The sequence below is a fragment of the Bradysia coprophila genome, unplaced genomic scaffold (genome assembly GCF_014529535.1).
Source record: "Bradysia coprophila strain Holo2 unplaced genomic scaffold, BU_Bcop_v1 contig_193, whole genome shotgun sequence".
Taxonomy (NCBI): Eukaryota; Metazoa; Arthropoda; class Insecta; order Diptera; family Sciaridae; genus Bradysia; species Bradysia coprophila.
Genome location: NW_023503456.1, coordinates 2,035,913 through 2,050,745, shown reverse-complemented (window position 1 = coordinate 2,050,745; position 14,833 = coordinate 2,035,913). Strand labels below are relative to the sequence as shown.

At 41.0% G+C, this 14,833-nt stretch overlaps 2 protein-coding genes across 3 annotated transcripts; one reads left to right on the top strand and one right to left on the bottom strand.

Moving 5' to 3' along the window:
* Positions 1-571: 571 nt before the first annotated feature.
* LOC119075219 (probable NADH dehydrogenase) lies at positions 572-13,641 on the bottom strand. 2 transcript variants are annotated; one of them, XM_037181605.1, is made up of 7 exons: positions 13,430-13,641; positions 3,788-3,794; positions 2,894-3,116; positions 2,595-2,688; positions 1,961-2,498; positions 1,282-1,898; positions 572-1,214 (listed from the first exon to the last, which is right to left on the bottom strand). In XM_037181605.1, the coding sequence occupies exons 3-7, from the start codon at positions 3,090-3,092 to the stop codon at positions 1,124-1,126; spliced, it is 1,539 nt and encodes a 512-aa protein (XP_037037500.1). In that variant the 5' UTR covers positions 3,093-3,116; positions 3,788-3,794; positions 13,430-13,641; the 3' UTR covers positions 572-1,123. The 2 variants fall into 2 exon arrangements, with proteins under 2 accessions (XP_037037500.1, XP_037037499.1); XM_037181604.1 differs by lacking the exon at positions 3,788-3,794 and having other exon boundaries at positions 2,894-3,112; positions 13,411-13,641.
* LOC119075220 (regucalcin-like) lies at positions 7,178-8,510 on the top strand. Its single transcript, XM_037181606.1, has 4 exons — positions 7,178-7,237; positions 7,303-7,903; positions 7,966-8,092; positions 8,165-8,510. The coding sequence occupies exons 1-4, from the start codon at positions 7,190-7,192 to the stop codon at positions 8,394-8,396; spliced, it is 1,008 nt and encodes a 335-aa protein (XP_037037501.1). The 5' UTR covers positions 7,178-7,189; the 3' UTR covers positions 8,397-8,510.
* Positions 13,642-14,833: the final 1,192 nt, after the last annotated feature.

Genomic DNA, 14,833 nt, shown 5'->3' with positions numbered 1-14,833 from the left:
GCTCAGTATGGACCGGAGATGCATAAGGAGAGTGGTTGGTGCAATTACTGGACACTGTGGGCTGAATCGGCACCTCAATAAGCTAAGGCTCTCGGCGACTCCTTGGTGCTCCTGCGGATTAGAAGAAGAAACTAAGACGCAGGCTCCTTGGAGATTACGTCGTACAACCCTCCGAAGTTGTCGCCCTGGGACCTGCCACTTTGAACAGATTCCTGGCGGCGACCGGAAGGTTGTCTTGATTTAAATGATGACCGGGAAGGAAACAAAGGATCACAAGATCTGTGTTTCAAGATCACCTAGGTGATCGTCCCACCCTGATAAATCTAAATCTAAGGTCGTGTGTGATGTCATTTGAAAGGTAGGGACAACTGAGGTCTTATGGGGTTCGGAAGCATCTACGATAAAACAGGAGAAGTATTTAAGTTCCTATATTTCATCGTAGAATCGTCGAAAGACCCTATTTGCCCCGAAAGTTCAAGTAATCACGTTTCTAATGACACCCCACATGACCCTGTACGTTTCGTGTACCTCAAGAAATTTCTGTGCAAAAAGTGCGTGTTGTCGGTTTTTTCACCTTCCACCCGCCACACCAGCTGCGATGAATTTATTTTGAAAGTGGTTTTCTTGGCACACATAAAATGGTCCACTGGAAAATGCGTCCGATTCGGGTAGGTTGTTTTTCAAAAGAATCGCTAATTAGAAAAATCCCAAGTTGACGAGACATCACTGCACAGAACAAATCCTTTTGTACATGAATCCCATGCAGTGCTGGCAACTCAGTATTTATCTGCGCTTCGTATGCATATAAAACTTACAGAGAGATGATAATATGACGACTGGGACGTATGTCGAAGCGACGTCCCAGCCGCCATATTATCATCTATCGGAAAACTTACAATCGAATGGACCGGGACCCTGCAAAATTTCTCAACATTTTCATTTTGGTTGTCATGCAACCGATTATTTTCATGGCAAGCCAGCACCACTCTTCATCGGAATAAATAAATTTAAAAAAAAAAACTTTTTTTTGATGAATACTGCCCGTTGAACACAGAATTAAAATTGTTCCATGGAAGTGTCCGTTGAACGAATCCATTTCCAACGAAATTTGCTAAAAGGCATCTCATTGCGATTTGCTGGCACTAACAGAGCGCTTCTGACGATCATAATCTTGGAACGAACTTATGTCCCGACCAAACACCCACGTCATGAACCTGTTCAAAGGACAAGGAAACACTTTGTTGTTTCAAAACAACTCCACCTTATTGGGAAGCTACTTACCAGTACATCGGTATCAACATTTTGTTTCGCAGTGACACGCTCATTGTCAGATAAGACGACCGCCAAAAGATCCAAGCGAACGTACCGGACTCTTTCGCCTTTTCGTTGATATTTGTCATATCCACCACCGCTTCCCAGCTGCCAATGTACGCCATTGTGCCGAAATTCTTGAAAACGAACGGTTCGGTCACATCGGTAAAGTCTAATTCGGGTCGTTTTGCCAGTTTGTTGAGAGCCTTTCGCAGGTAAATAGCCTGTTGGTTGGCGACCTGGGCCGTTTGCGGTAATTGATGATCCTTGATGGTGGCACAATCGCCCAGTGCGTAAACATTCGGCATTGGTTTTCCATCTGGTGTTAGAACGCGCAAATATTTGTCGGTCAAAATGCGACGATTTTCCGATTTTAATACTTTGCCCTCCAGTGACGCTGTCATCGGGTTCTCGGTTAGACCGGTCGACCATACCAAACAGCCGAACGGAATTTCTTTTCCGTCTTGCAGTATGAGCCTTCCATCTTGTACTTCTTTGACAACGGTTCCAGTCCGCACGTCAATGCTTCGTCGACGGAATTTGGTCATGCAATATTCGGCCAGAGACTTGTCGAAACTCCCCAGAATCTAAACGAAGAAGTCGTTCGCATGAAAACGCATTGTCGACGAGACAAAGCAAAAAAACTTACTGTCGGAGCGACATCGTACACAGCAATGGTGACATGATTCATCAGTGACGGAAACAATCGCGAACAATCTTCGCGCACAAAGTCGTGCAGTTCCGACGAAAATTCAATTCCAGTTGGCCCACCGCCAACCACGGCAAAATGCAGGATGTTGTTTTTCTCATCGTCCGTCGTTGCCATGTCAGCCCGTTCAAAACACTCCAATATTCTGGTACGAATCCGGCGTGCATCGGCCACCTCTTTCAGAAAAAATGCGTGCTCCTTGACACCCTTAATACCGAACGTGTTGGAATACGAACCGACGGCAATGATCAAATGATCGTATGTCACATCGAATGGACGCGAACTCGATGAGGACTGCGATGTCGGCGGTAGATTGAGTGTACAGGAAACTTTGTTTTTCTGAAAATTCACTTCGTCGCACCAAGCCTGGTGGTATTCAACGTCGGACGAATAGCCACGCACCGGTTCGGTGATGCAGCGAAACTCGAGAGTGCCCACGGAAGTACTGGCAAGCAATGGTGTGAAAACGAAGTGATTTCTAGAGAGAGAGAGAGAGAGAGGAAGAGAGAGAAAACATAAATTAGAGTTTCCTCTGATCGTCTAAGAAGACAAAGAAGAAATGTTCTTGCAGTACCTCGGTGATACGGACACCACTTGGTATTTTCGCTTATCCATTTCACGAACTAGTTTGAATCCAGCCCAGCCAGATCCGAGGATCATTACACGTCCTATACAATCAACGTCAGAAATAAATAAATTTTCATCCAATTTGAATACGCGCCATAAGTGCGCCAAAAATTTAAATATTTCCAACTGACAGTTGGACGAAATACCGCTGACTTCATGTAACAAATGTCAGAAGCTGTGCGTTAAAATGTCCGAATCTGCGTTATGTCTGGAAGGCGCACTTACGGCGTGAGTTATTGTTGTTACCTTGAACCTTTCCAAGTGACCGAATGCCTCGGTTCGGCAAAATACGACAATCGATAAATGGCGTTGTCCATGAGCGTTTCGTAATCGACGATGCGTTGAGATTCGATGGAAGTGACAGAGTTGAGATTAACCGGAAATGCATTCTTGGTGACAACGTAATGCTTCTAACGATTGTGCATCCTTGTTGAGCGGCAATCATCGTAGTATAGGATTTTGCGTCTGAAAGAAAAGGGGAAAACTGAATGGACTGAAGAATCTCTGCTAGTTGGAATTCGTTTCCTGTGAAAACGTTGCCAAATTAGCAATCAGATGGCAACATACGTTAAACCGGTAGAATCTTCAAAGTAATCTCATTAGCTATCCCGTTGCTGCGGCAGTGCAGCCACAAATGTCGAAACGAAACAACAAACTGACGGTATACCTCACTGACCCAAATTTACTTAACCACAATCTAACGTTGATAAGATTAGGTTTCGATCAAATTGATAAATACATTTGAACGAGGGGAAACGTACTGCGCGCAAAACCCGTTCACTCTGGTTACAAAATATGAAACTGAGTTAAATGATTTTAGTAACCTGTGATTCCTTGGGCATTGATAGATGTGCACTTTTCCGCTCACTTTAAAATCAAACGACAATTCGCGAAGTTACCCTTTCACCGACGGATATCACACCGCATATGTCAGAGCTGGTCAGAAATCGTTTTCACATTTCGTCACCGTGGAATCAAAGTATATGTTTAGTTAGCGACATGGTTTCTGCCACGGCACTGTTTCTATCTGAGAGAGTGCAATGCAATTTCATAACCACTCAAAAGTTTTAAAGAATTATTTTTGCCAATATCTCATCAGGCTATGGCGACAGTGGTAAGGAAACAACTAACAACAAATGGCTAGTCATACCATATTGCATGTACAAGTCTAGCGAATCATAAGCGAAATGAAAGCAAACTTCATTCTGCTTCATCGCTTAGTGAGACTAGCCATGCACAATACTCGTACGTGTTTTTGTTGGTATGCAGCAGCTTTGTGATAGCTTGACCACATGTCCCGCATCTGACTGCATGGCTAGTGATAATAATAATGACATAATAGCTGACTGCAAGCAGTACCATTGATCTTAACGAAATATTGAAAACACCCAATCAGATGAGAGTAAGACTTGTTCATTGAACGCCACACTCTTTTATTGACCGAATACACTTTCGTAACGATATCATTGTGTGGTTTAAGGTTAGCTGTTCTCTTTTAAAACAAGCAACACAAGACTTTGATTAATCCGTTCTTCAATCCATTGTGCGTGCACCGAATTATATACAGGTCATTCAAATTGGTCTCAATACCTAGTTAATATGGACAAAAGACAGTAAATTTACTCTGAACATGTGTAGACCCGTTACAGGTAATATAATGTCCATATCATCGCAAGAAATATTTGAATTCCGATGGAGATCCATTGAATTGATGAGTTGAATAAATATCCGAACTGTATTGTGACGGAGACAATGCCAGACGGTTCGAAATGTTTTACTTAACGAATCAGCTTTAACTGGAGGCAATTCATTATTGAATGGAGCAGTTTAGAAACATTTTGTGGAGCAGAAATGTTCATGAAGACTGGGGGGACTGCAAAAAAACTGATTCGAATGTTGTGACAATTTATGATCGCAACACGACATAGTCAGGATTGTCTATCAGTTAAAAATTAACCCTTAACGTGACGCAAGTCTTTGTGACTCTACTTCAAAAAAAAAACTGATATCGCTATGGTAACACATTATGTCAAATGATTCGGCGTCCATCTTTTGTTAGATAACACGAAATCCCGTCCTTCGATCATTTCTTTATCGTACCTTATCACGGTAATTCAGGAACCAACAAATCACCACTCCAATAATCCCAAAAGTCCAGAACGAAACTCACAAATCCCTAAAATATCCTTCAATTTTCGCGCTGGGAAGATGGTGAATCATTGATTTTTAGGAACTAACTCACAACTACCTTGATAATGCCAAAAGTCGAGAATGAAACCCAAAAAAAAAACCTTGAAAAATCGCTCAAAATCTTACAATTCTCGCCCTGAGAGCGTAAGGACCGCAGCTGGGGAAAATCTTTTTACGACGTTCTTTCTCAATTGATTTCAGGAATGTAGTTTCTTCGAAAGGTCCCTGAGATTCCGTTTTTTTTTCTTGTCTGAGTCCATTTCGTTCTTTAGCTCCTCTGGATGTAGAGATGGAAATAAAGTCTCTTCGCCAACTTTGTTCTCCGCAAAAAACTTTATAACTTTTCTGTCAGACCGAAGTTATCGAAAAGTGAAGAATTTGTCTAAAAGTATCAACAAAGCAAGGAGATCAGATGAAAGAAAATGTCCAATTGGCTCAAAACATAATTGAAGCTAACTGCAATATGAAAGAACTACGGAGAAAAATGACAAACGCCAAAAAAGAAATCTTCAAATTACGAGACAAAACCGGAACGATCCAAACGGATCGAAATGCGATACTAAACATTGCAACAGAATTTTATGAGAATTTGTTTTCTTCAGCAAGACAGAGTCCAACGGAAGAAACCGAAGATAGACCAATAATAAGAAACGTGGGATCGGAGGATATGCCCGACATAACTGTTGATGAAGTCAAGGCCGCAGTAGCCGAGATGAAAAACAAAAAGTCTCCCGGAGAAGATGGTGTTCCAGTGGAAGCCATTAAACTAGGTGGAGACTCCTTATTAAAGGCAATCACGGCTTTGTTTAGTCAATGTCTCCAATGGGAAGAAGTACCAGAAGCCTGGGAAAATGCGATAATTACATTGCTGCATAAAAAAGGAGACATAACAAAGCTGGAAAATTACCGACCCATAAGCCTATTGTCAACACTCTACAAGTTGTTTATGAAAATCATTACGAAGAGTAACACAAACAAGTTCGACTTCTACCAACCTGTTGAACAAGCTGCTTTCAGATCTGGTTTCAGCACAAACGACCATTTGCAGGTGATGAGAACGCTTATTGAGAAGTGTCTTGAATACAACATCGACATAGTCTTGCTATTCGTAGACACTTCGAAAAAACATTCGATTCAGTGGAAACATGGTCGATATTGGACGCATTAGACGAATGTAGAGTAGACTCAAGGTACTCCAACACAATTCGATGTGTGTACAGCAATGCTACTTCATGTATAAAACTTCATAAGAGCACGGAGAAATTCAGAATTGGCCGAGGTGTAAGGCAGGGTGACACCATTTCACCGAAATTATTCACGGCGATTCTGCAGAGTGTTTTTAGGAAGTTTAGGAAGAGCAATCTCCGCTTCGCTGATGACATTGTACCGATAGCAGCGAATCTACGTCAGGCTCAGCTTATGCTACAACATTAAGTGAAGAGGCAAGCAAAGTTGGCCTCAAGATGAACTTGTCGAAAACGAAAGTCATGACCAACATTGGGGACGATAGAGAGATCAAATAAGATGTAGGATTGGTCTTGCATGGGCAGCGTTCGGAAGACTCAGACTAAATGAATAATAGTCTGAAACGCAAAGTTTTCGACACTTGTGTCCTTCCAGTGCTCACTTATGGAGCGGAAACGTTAACTTTAACAAAAGCATCCGAAGATAAATTGAGAGTGACACAAAGAGCCATGGAACGGAGTATGCTTGGAATAACACTCAGAGACAGAATGACGAATCAATGGATTCGACAACAAACCAGGGTCGTTGATGTCATGATGGAAAGAATAGCATCTCTGAAATGGAGCTGGGCGGGACATATTGCAAGAAGGACAGACGACCGTTGGACCAAAAAGATCATGAACTGGCGACCATATAAAAGAAGAGCTATAGGTAGACCACCAGAGAGATGGACAAACGGAATTAAGAATATTGCAGGTACAAACTGGCAGCAAATGGCAATGGATCGTACGAAATGGAAAGAAGTTGGAGAGGCCTACATCCAGTAAAAGTGTAATGCTCTAGGAACACTTTACCAATTTGCACACGAACAAGTCTAGCGAATCATAGCTGAAATGAAATTTCAATTCATCGCTATACTTGCAGACCTGTGGCGGCCTGTTTCAATTTGATTTATTTCCAAACAAATTCCTTAACTTAAATCCACCGCGTAGCTCCGGTATGCTCCAGAAAACAGAACTCATTTTAGTCACACAATGAAGCACTAGTGCAAATACGGCCCTCATGCTAATGGTTCGCTTGCGTAACGGTTACTGTCTGAATTATTTAGTACTTAAGCGAAGCGAAACACATCTACGCAACGTATTCTTACACCGATCGAGCTCTGAAATGTTTAACACATTGATTGTCGGTATATTGTTCGGCTGTGCATCGGTTGTAAGTAGAATCAACTTAGTCGACGCGTTCTCACCAACAAATAACAAAACCAAAATGTTCGTTAGTCTTCTTATCAAGTGATTCCGGTTTCGTCGTCACCGTTGATCGGCGCTAGTGCATCGACTTTTTGGGATTGTGTCACAAAGAACGTGTACTACGGCGACTATTTCGGTAGTGGAACAGGACCGGTGCTCTTCCGCTATGATTGGGTGGCCAATATACATTATTCAGCCAGCATTCAGGGATACAGCGGTGGCGTTTCGAATTTGATTCCGATGAGCTGTGCACCGAATCAATTCGTGGCTGTACTTGGTAGTTGTGCGGCCGCAGTATATTGGGACGGGTTCTCAGCGACAGCAATCAAACTCCGTGAAATCTTTTGCGTTGATCAGAATTTCGCCAACCATGTTGTAACGTATGCAAAGGCCGATCCGAAACGACGCCTATTCAGCGGGACGGCTCAAGTTTCGTATTGTGATGGCAAAGTGCCAGCTGAATCGTCATTGTACCGATACGATCGACTTCAGGGTGTGGTCAGAAATTTCGGTGGATTGAGGGCATCGTCCGCAATGGACTGGAATATCTTGACGGGTCATTTTTATCACAAGGACGTGTGTCAGCACAACATTATGGAATACAAATGGTCGCCGTTCACTGGTGAATTGAGTAAGAATTTTGTGAACAATTTTGCATTCGGAATCGTCTTCCTCTTATCTTCATTTCGTTAGCCAATGGTCGCTCGATATTTCAATTCACAAATGAAACTAGCGTTGCTAATGGCATGGTTATCGATAAATTTGGAATGTTGTATGTCACGTTGTACAACGCATCGTCTGTCGTAAAAATAGATCCCAGGTATGAAATATGAGTGCGCCGCACGACAATTGACTTGAATTTAAAATTAAAATCTGTCGAGTGTTGTCATAGAACATCAACAACTGTAGAGACATACATGTTACCGGCAAGATTTCCGACTTCAATAACATTTTGTGGACCACTGTTAGACTCGTTGTGTGTTAATACGGGAAACGTTGCAGTGGACACGAACACTGGCAGTATAGCTAAAGAATCAATTACTCCCAGCGACGGAAAATTGTACATGATAAAAGGACTGTCCACATCCGCTCGAGGACATTGTGACCGTAAAGTTTGCTTGTAGAGATTCACGTTCATCAGATTTACAGCTGAGACTGTAAGATACCACATAAGAGAACGAAATAAATGTGCAGCCGAAAACTTTGCTCTTTTAATTCACTTTCAACTCCATCAAACACAAACAGTGCTCACTCAACCACCAAATTCTATCAGAAACAACTCCAAATAGAACAGAAAAGCAAAGGTCATTGACGCTTTTTCCTCTGGTCCTTAATTGATCCAGTACCAGTGTCGATATTCAAGGTTTTCTCAAGACCTAAAGAAAACTTAACAAGGCATCAGAACAGTCGGAGCGTTTGCTGCGACTTAGCCCAGTACGACCCGTAACCATAATACGTCCGTATCCGTAATACGCCCGGAGCCCTAATACGTCGACAAACCTCTAATGCGTCTGTTACCAAAATGCAAGTCAAGTTGGGCACGGTCAAAACAATGGACTCGCTGTAAATGTTCTTACAAGTTAGCTCTCTACTTATATCACTCGCTACAAAATGTATTTCGCAAGATTTCCACCAAGACGACCATCCGAAAAATCATAATTTAGAAACTTCCTTCTTTCCTGCTTCCCTTGCACCCATATGGGACCAATATTTTGTATAATTTTCTATCAGAAGTCCAGAGTTCTACCGTTTGCAACCCGATCATTTTGCCACCACGACTTCTGTATCTGCCAGTGCCATGGATTCCGCTGCACCAAATGGTACGGTTGAAAATTATATTTTTTTGTGAAACCTTGTTTGGCTCTGAGGCGATAAATAATTAGCCTTTGCATTTTACTAACGCACTTCAAGCAAACGTGCTTCGATTGACACCGGAAAAATAGAGTACTATTTTGTATGAAATTTTATCCCCACTCTTTTTACAGTGTAAAATTTTGTATGGAGCACTGTCAAGTGAACACCGCCAAAGACTGTCCCAAGCCAGTTTGGAAAAGAGTGGAGGGAATGAAGTTTAACGAGGACGTAGCAGTAGATAAGATAGGATTAGATAGATCAATCTTAAGGCTGAATGAATCGTGAGTTGGAAGCCGAAAGAATTGGGGTTAAGGGACCAACGTTGAGGCGAAACAACACGATCAGGAAGCCCAAGGATAGAACGATCCCAGAATTCTTATTAGCTACTAGGTTAAGCTTTTCAACGACGTCCTTTAAAACACGTCAATAACCTTTTGCTCAGATAGGTTCAAAAGAATGGGCAAAGCTTTATGGAAAAGAATGTTCAAAAAGAGTAACACTACCCCGTCGGGCACTGTGCACTTTGATAGGCACTGTGGTCCCGGTACGTGCAGAAATGCGCGGGTCAGAGCTCGGGGATTACCGGGGGCGAGCAAAGTAAAGCTTTCATACTCACCAACCCGCAGTAGCAAGCGTGGTGTTTTAATGCTAAAAACCTTCAAACGAAGCCACAACGAATTATACATTGCCACATATAATGCCAGAACATTGTCGTCAAGACAAAAAATGCAAGAAATGGAAGAAGAGCTAGAAAAGATAAAATGGGATGTTGTGGGAGTGAGCGAAGTGAGAAAACCTGGAGAGGAATGCCTGAAATTACAATCAGGGCATACATTCTTCTACCGAGGAAGTGACAGTCAGATGCTGATGCACGGTGTCGGATTGTTCATAAACAAGCGGTGGTCGGATCGCATAACTCACACGAAAAGCATATCCGATCGAGTGATATACGTAAGCCTTAAGATAAATAACAGATACAGTGTCAAATTAATTCAGGTTTACGCACCCACGTCCACCCATGATGACGAAGAAGTAGAAAGATTCTATGAAGATGTCGAGAAAGCTCTGGACGAAAACCCATCACATTACCAATATCTCATCGGTGATTTCAATGCGAAGCTGGGAAAACGAGAAGAAGACTCCGAAGTTTCTATTGGTAGTTTTAGCAACGACCAAAGAAATGAGCGTGGAAATACTTTACTCAACTTCCTACAGCAACACAATTTGTACGCAATGAATTCATTTTTTGCCGGAAAGCCTCAAAGGAAATGGACTTGGGCTAGTGCAGATGGTGTAACGAAAAATGAGATCGATTACATCATAACTGGCTGTAAGTCAACCGTTAAGAACGTTACGGTCCTAAACAATTTTTCAACCGGTAGTGATCACCGAATGGTTCGTGCAAGAGTCACGTTAAATACCAGATTTCAAAGATCACAACTAGTTCAGAAAAGTGAAAGGATTGACGTACAACGGCTTTACACACAAAATGAAGAATTTGCTACGAAAATGACTGCCGAATTAGATAACGTCAACAATCAATGTGAAACATTGGACGAATTGAATACCAAAATCGTCGATACAATAATGGGATTCATGAAATCCAAATGCAAATCCGTCCAAGGGAAAGAATCAAAACTCAGCAGAGAAACGTTAGACCTGATCGCAAGCAGAGCAGAGTTGGTAAAAAACGGAGGGCGAGATTCGGTGGAATACCGGAACTTGTCTAAAAGTATCAACAAAGCAAGGAGATCAGATGAAAGAAAATATAATGTCCAATTGGCTCAAAACATAATTGAAGCTAACTGCAATATGAAAGTCCTACGGAGAAAAATGACAAACGCCAAAAAAGAAATCTTCAAATTACGAGACAAAACAGGAACGATCCAAACGGATCGAAATGCGATATTAAACATTGCAACAGAATTTTATGAGAATTTGTTTTCTTCAGCAAGACAGAGTCCAACGGAAGAAACCGAAGATAGACCAATAATAAGAAACGTGGGATCGGATGATATGCCCGACATAACTGTTGATGAAGTCAAGGCCGCAGTAGCCGAGATGAAAAACAAAAAGTCTCCAGGAGAAGATGGTGTTCCAGTGGAAGCCATTAAACTAGGTGGAGACTCCTTATTAAAGGCAATCACGGCTTTGTTTAATCAATGTCTCCAATGGGAAGAAGTACCAGAAGCTTGGGAAAATGCGGTAATTACATTGCTGCATAAAAAAGGAGACATAACAAAGCTGGAAAATTACCGACCCATAAGCCTATTGTCAACACTCTACAAGTTGTTTATGAAAATCATTACGAAGAGGAACACTAACAAGTTCGACTTCTACCAACCTGTTGAACAAGCTGCTTTCAGATCTGGTTTCAGCACAAACGACCATTTGCAAGTGATGAGAACGCTTATTGAGAAGTGTCGTGAATACAACATCGACATAGTCTTGCTATTCATAGACTTCGAAAAAGCTTTCGATTCAGTGGAAACATGGTCGATATTGGACGCATTAGACGAATGTAGAGTAGACTCAAGGTACTCCAACACAATTCGATGTGTGTACAAAAATGCTACTTCATGTATAAAACTTCATAAGAGCACGGAGAAATTCAGAATTGGCCGAGGTGTAAGGCAGGGTGACACCATTTCACCGAAATTATTCACGGCGATTCTGCAGAGTGTTTTTAGGAAGTTAAACTGGAGTAAAATGGGAATAAAGATAAATGGAGAGTACCTGAGCAATCTCCGCTTCGCTGATGACATTGTACCGATAGCAGCGAATCTAGGTCAGGCTCAGCTTATGCTACAACAGTTAAGTGAAGAGGCAAACAAAGTTGGCCTCAAGATGAACTTATCGAAAACAAAAGTCATGACCAACATCGGGGACGATAGAGAAATCAAAATTGGTGACACTGTCATTGAACGAGTCGACAGCTACGTATATCTAGGACATAAGCTGAAGTTAGGTCTGGACAACCAAACTGCAGAAATAAGACGTAGGATTGGTCTTGCATGGGCAGCGTTCGGAAAACTCAGACTAATTCTCAAAAGCAAAATGAATAATTGTCTGAAACGCAAAGTTTTCGACACTTGTGTCCTTCCAGTGCTCACTTATGGAGCGGAAACGTTAACTTTAACGAAAGCATCCGAAGAAAAATTGAGAGTGACACAAAGAGCCATGGAACGGAGTATGCTTGGAATAACACTCAGAGACAGAATGACGAATCAATGGATTCGACAACAAACCAGGGTCGTGGATGTCATGGAAAGAATAGCATCTCTGAAATGGAGCTGGGCGGGACATATTGCAAGAAGGACAGACGAACGTTGGACCAAAAAGATCATGAACTGGCGACCATATAAAAGACCACCAGAGAGATGGACAAACGGAATTAAGAATATTGCAGGTACAAACTGGCAGCAAATGGCATTGGATCGTACGAAATGGAAAGAAGTTGGAGAGGCCTACATCCAGCAGTGGATAGAAACAGGCTGAAAAAGAAGAAGAAGAAGAAGAAGACTGTCAAGTTTTAGTACACTATTTAGAGTACCACTTTTGCTTGAAGTGCGTTGATTTTACATGCAAAATCAGAAATTAGTCAACAGTGTACTAAGGTGGTATTTTGTCAGTGTCAAAACGAAGTTTGTTTACTTGAGAGGGTATTGCATAATGGCAAATCAAATTGTCATTTGCATGGTGTAATAAGTGAAAGCCAGTTGAAAAGTCAGTTTTCGTGTGACTTTTGTTGATCCGAAGCGCAGTCGAGGTGAATAAACACACGAAAACGTGACTTTACACCTTTATCACTAGTTTTGTAACGGATTTTATATGTTATGTTAAGGTTGTCAAAAGTTCATGACATTCGATGAAAAGAACGACTTTCGACCCTCAACGGTTTGAGGCAAAACATGATATTCGCCAGAAATGATGCAAGTCTGAACATAAGAATAACAATCAGATTCTCAAACATGTAAATTTTCAGTTAGTAAACCGAATCGGTTCAAATATTTCAATTTTTGAACATGCGTCGTCGGTAAATGTTTGACGGGATTCGCAATAACGGGTAAATGTAAACAACATTTTATGATGAATGATGTATTGCGCCAGGTGTGCGGTAATTTCATCAGATAGATTTCATATGATTTCACATGATTTCGTCACCGACTCTAAGAATTTTGTCAGTCGAACGATCGACAACTTCTTTTTTACCACCACCATCAGTTTATTATCGTTTCAACATTGAAAATACGATGAAAATTCTGAACCAAGACAAACTCTTACCTGACCTAGCCGATAATGGATGAACGAAAACAATAAGACGAAATGAATGTGATTTAATGTTTGATTCTCAATTTTTTTCGTAGCGTCACTTTCTCAGTCATATCACAACTTGATTATATTGACTTCACTTTTCTTCACATTTTCCATCAAACCGAATTAAAAGATCACAAATTCTGGAGAAATTACAAAACAATCGCGTGAAATGTATGTTGTGTCACTTTAACACTGACGTTTCTGTATGTACTTCTTCTTCTTCACTTTAAATGATTCGATGTTTCATACGTAAATGATCCGTTGAGCTTCGTGTTCGATTCGATGTTTTAAATTTGATTAAAAAAATGTGTGGGAAACTATCTGCAATTCACGCAGTAAGTGCGTTTCACAATTTGAACTTTGGGTGAATCAGTGAATGAACAAATGGAAAATAAATCCACGCGTTTAGTGGTATGGTAGAAACCGCTGCGAAAAAAAGCAGTCAAATTCGATATTTTGAATTTTTGTATGGGAATTCACATTCAAACGTTCACAGTTTAGGCTATTTGTGGGTTTATTTGTGTTTAAAGTCAATCTAAAGGATAGTATTTTGCATGACTATTTTGCAAGATGAAAAGTTATCTTTCGTGTAAATTTTGTTGATCCGAGGCTAGCCGAGGTCCATTAACCCGATGAGACCGACTGGGATACCTGTTGTCCCAGCTTGCATCCCTTTGCATCTTTGCTGCATCCTGTAGGCATCTTTCACAAGATTTTGCATCCCAAAATTTTTTTTTAAAAAGAAATGAATTTATAGGGTTAACACACGAAAATGAGAGAGATAGAGAGAGAGAGAGAGAGAGATTGTGGTTCAGGGAAATCATCAAAAAAACGAATATTTTTCCTACAAAATGTATGCTATAAATTTGCAAACGGTCTTTTAAGTAAATGCAATAAAAACGTAGTGATAATTTCGAGTGTGTGGACGCCGTTTCGAATCGAAATGGCAATGCCTCCTAACTATTACGAAGATTTTATTTAAACTTCGATTTGAACATAGCACTGCTACTAGCATGAACATAAAAAATATTCGGAGGCTCGAAAAATCACAGTAGGCACTGCGTTTCTTTTGTATAGATAGATAGATGACTTCGATGTGTGAGTTAAAACATACAATACAAACCCGAGTAAACAAAAGGTAAATGATAAGTTCTGCCTTATAATAGCACCACGTTGTTTCACTGAGAACTGATTCTAATATAATCAGAAAACTATTCACTTTGAGATTTGAAAGTCGAGTGAAGCAGGATTGTGTCCACTTCAAAATATTACAGAATATTACAGAATTGCTAACTTCTAATGGATCTTTTGATGGATTTGGGTTATTTTCGATATAAGTCAGGTGTTTCAAGGTTCATTCCTAAACTTTGGGATGACTCCTGTGGGACTT

Excerpts from the sequence above, each read along its gene's own strand:
- LOC119075219 (XM_037181604.1), bottom strand. The coding sequence starts at position 3,092 with ATGATTGCCGCTCAACAAGGATGCACAATCGTTAGAAGCATTACGTTG. Across the intron at positions 2,689-2,893 it reads GTCACTTGGAAAGGTTCAAG|GACGTGTAATGATCCTCGGA; the intron begins GTAACAACAATA and ends TTGATTGTATAG. Across the intron at positions 2,499-2,594 it reads GTGGTGTCCGTATCACCGAG|AAATCACTTCGTTTTCACAC; the intron begins GTACTGCAAGAA and ends CTCTCTCTCTAG.
- LOC119075220 (XM_037181606.1), top strand. The coding sequence starts at position 7,190 with ATGTTTAACACATTGATTGTCGGTATATTGTTCGGCTGTGCATCGGTT. Across the intron at positions 7,238-7,302 it reads TGTTCGGCTGTGCATCGGTT|TCTTCTTATCAAGTGATTCC; the intron begins GTAAGTAGAATC and ends AATGTTCGTTAG. Across the intron at positions 7,904-7,965 it reads GCCGTTCACTGGTGAATTGA|CCAATGGTCGCTCGATATTT; the intron begins GTAAGAATTTTG and ends TCATTTCGTTAG.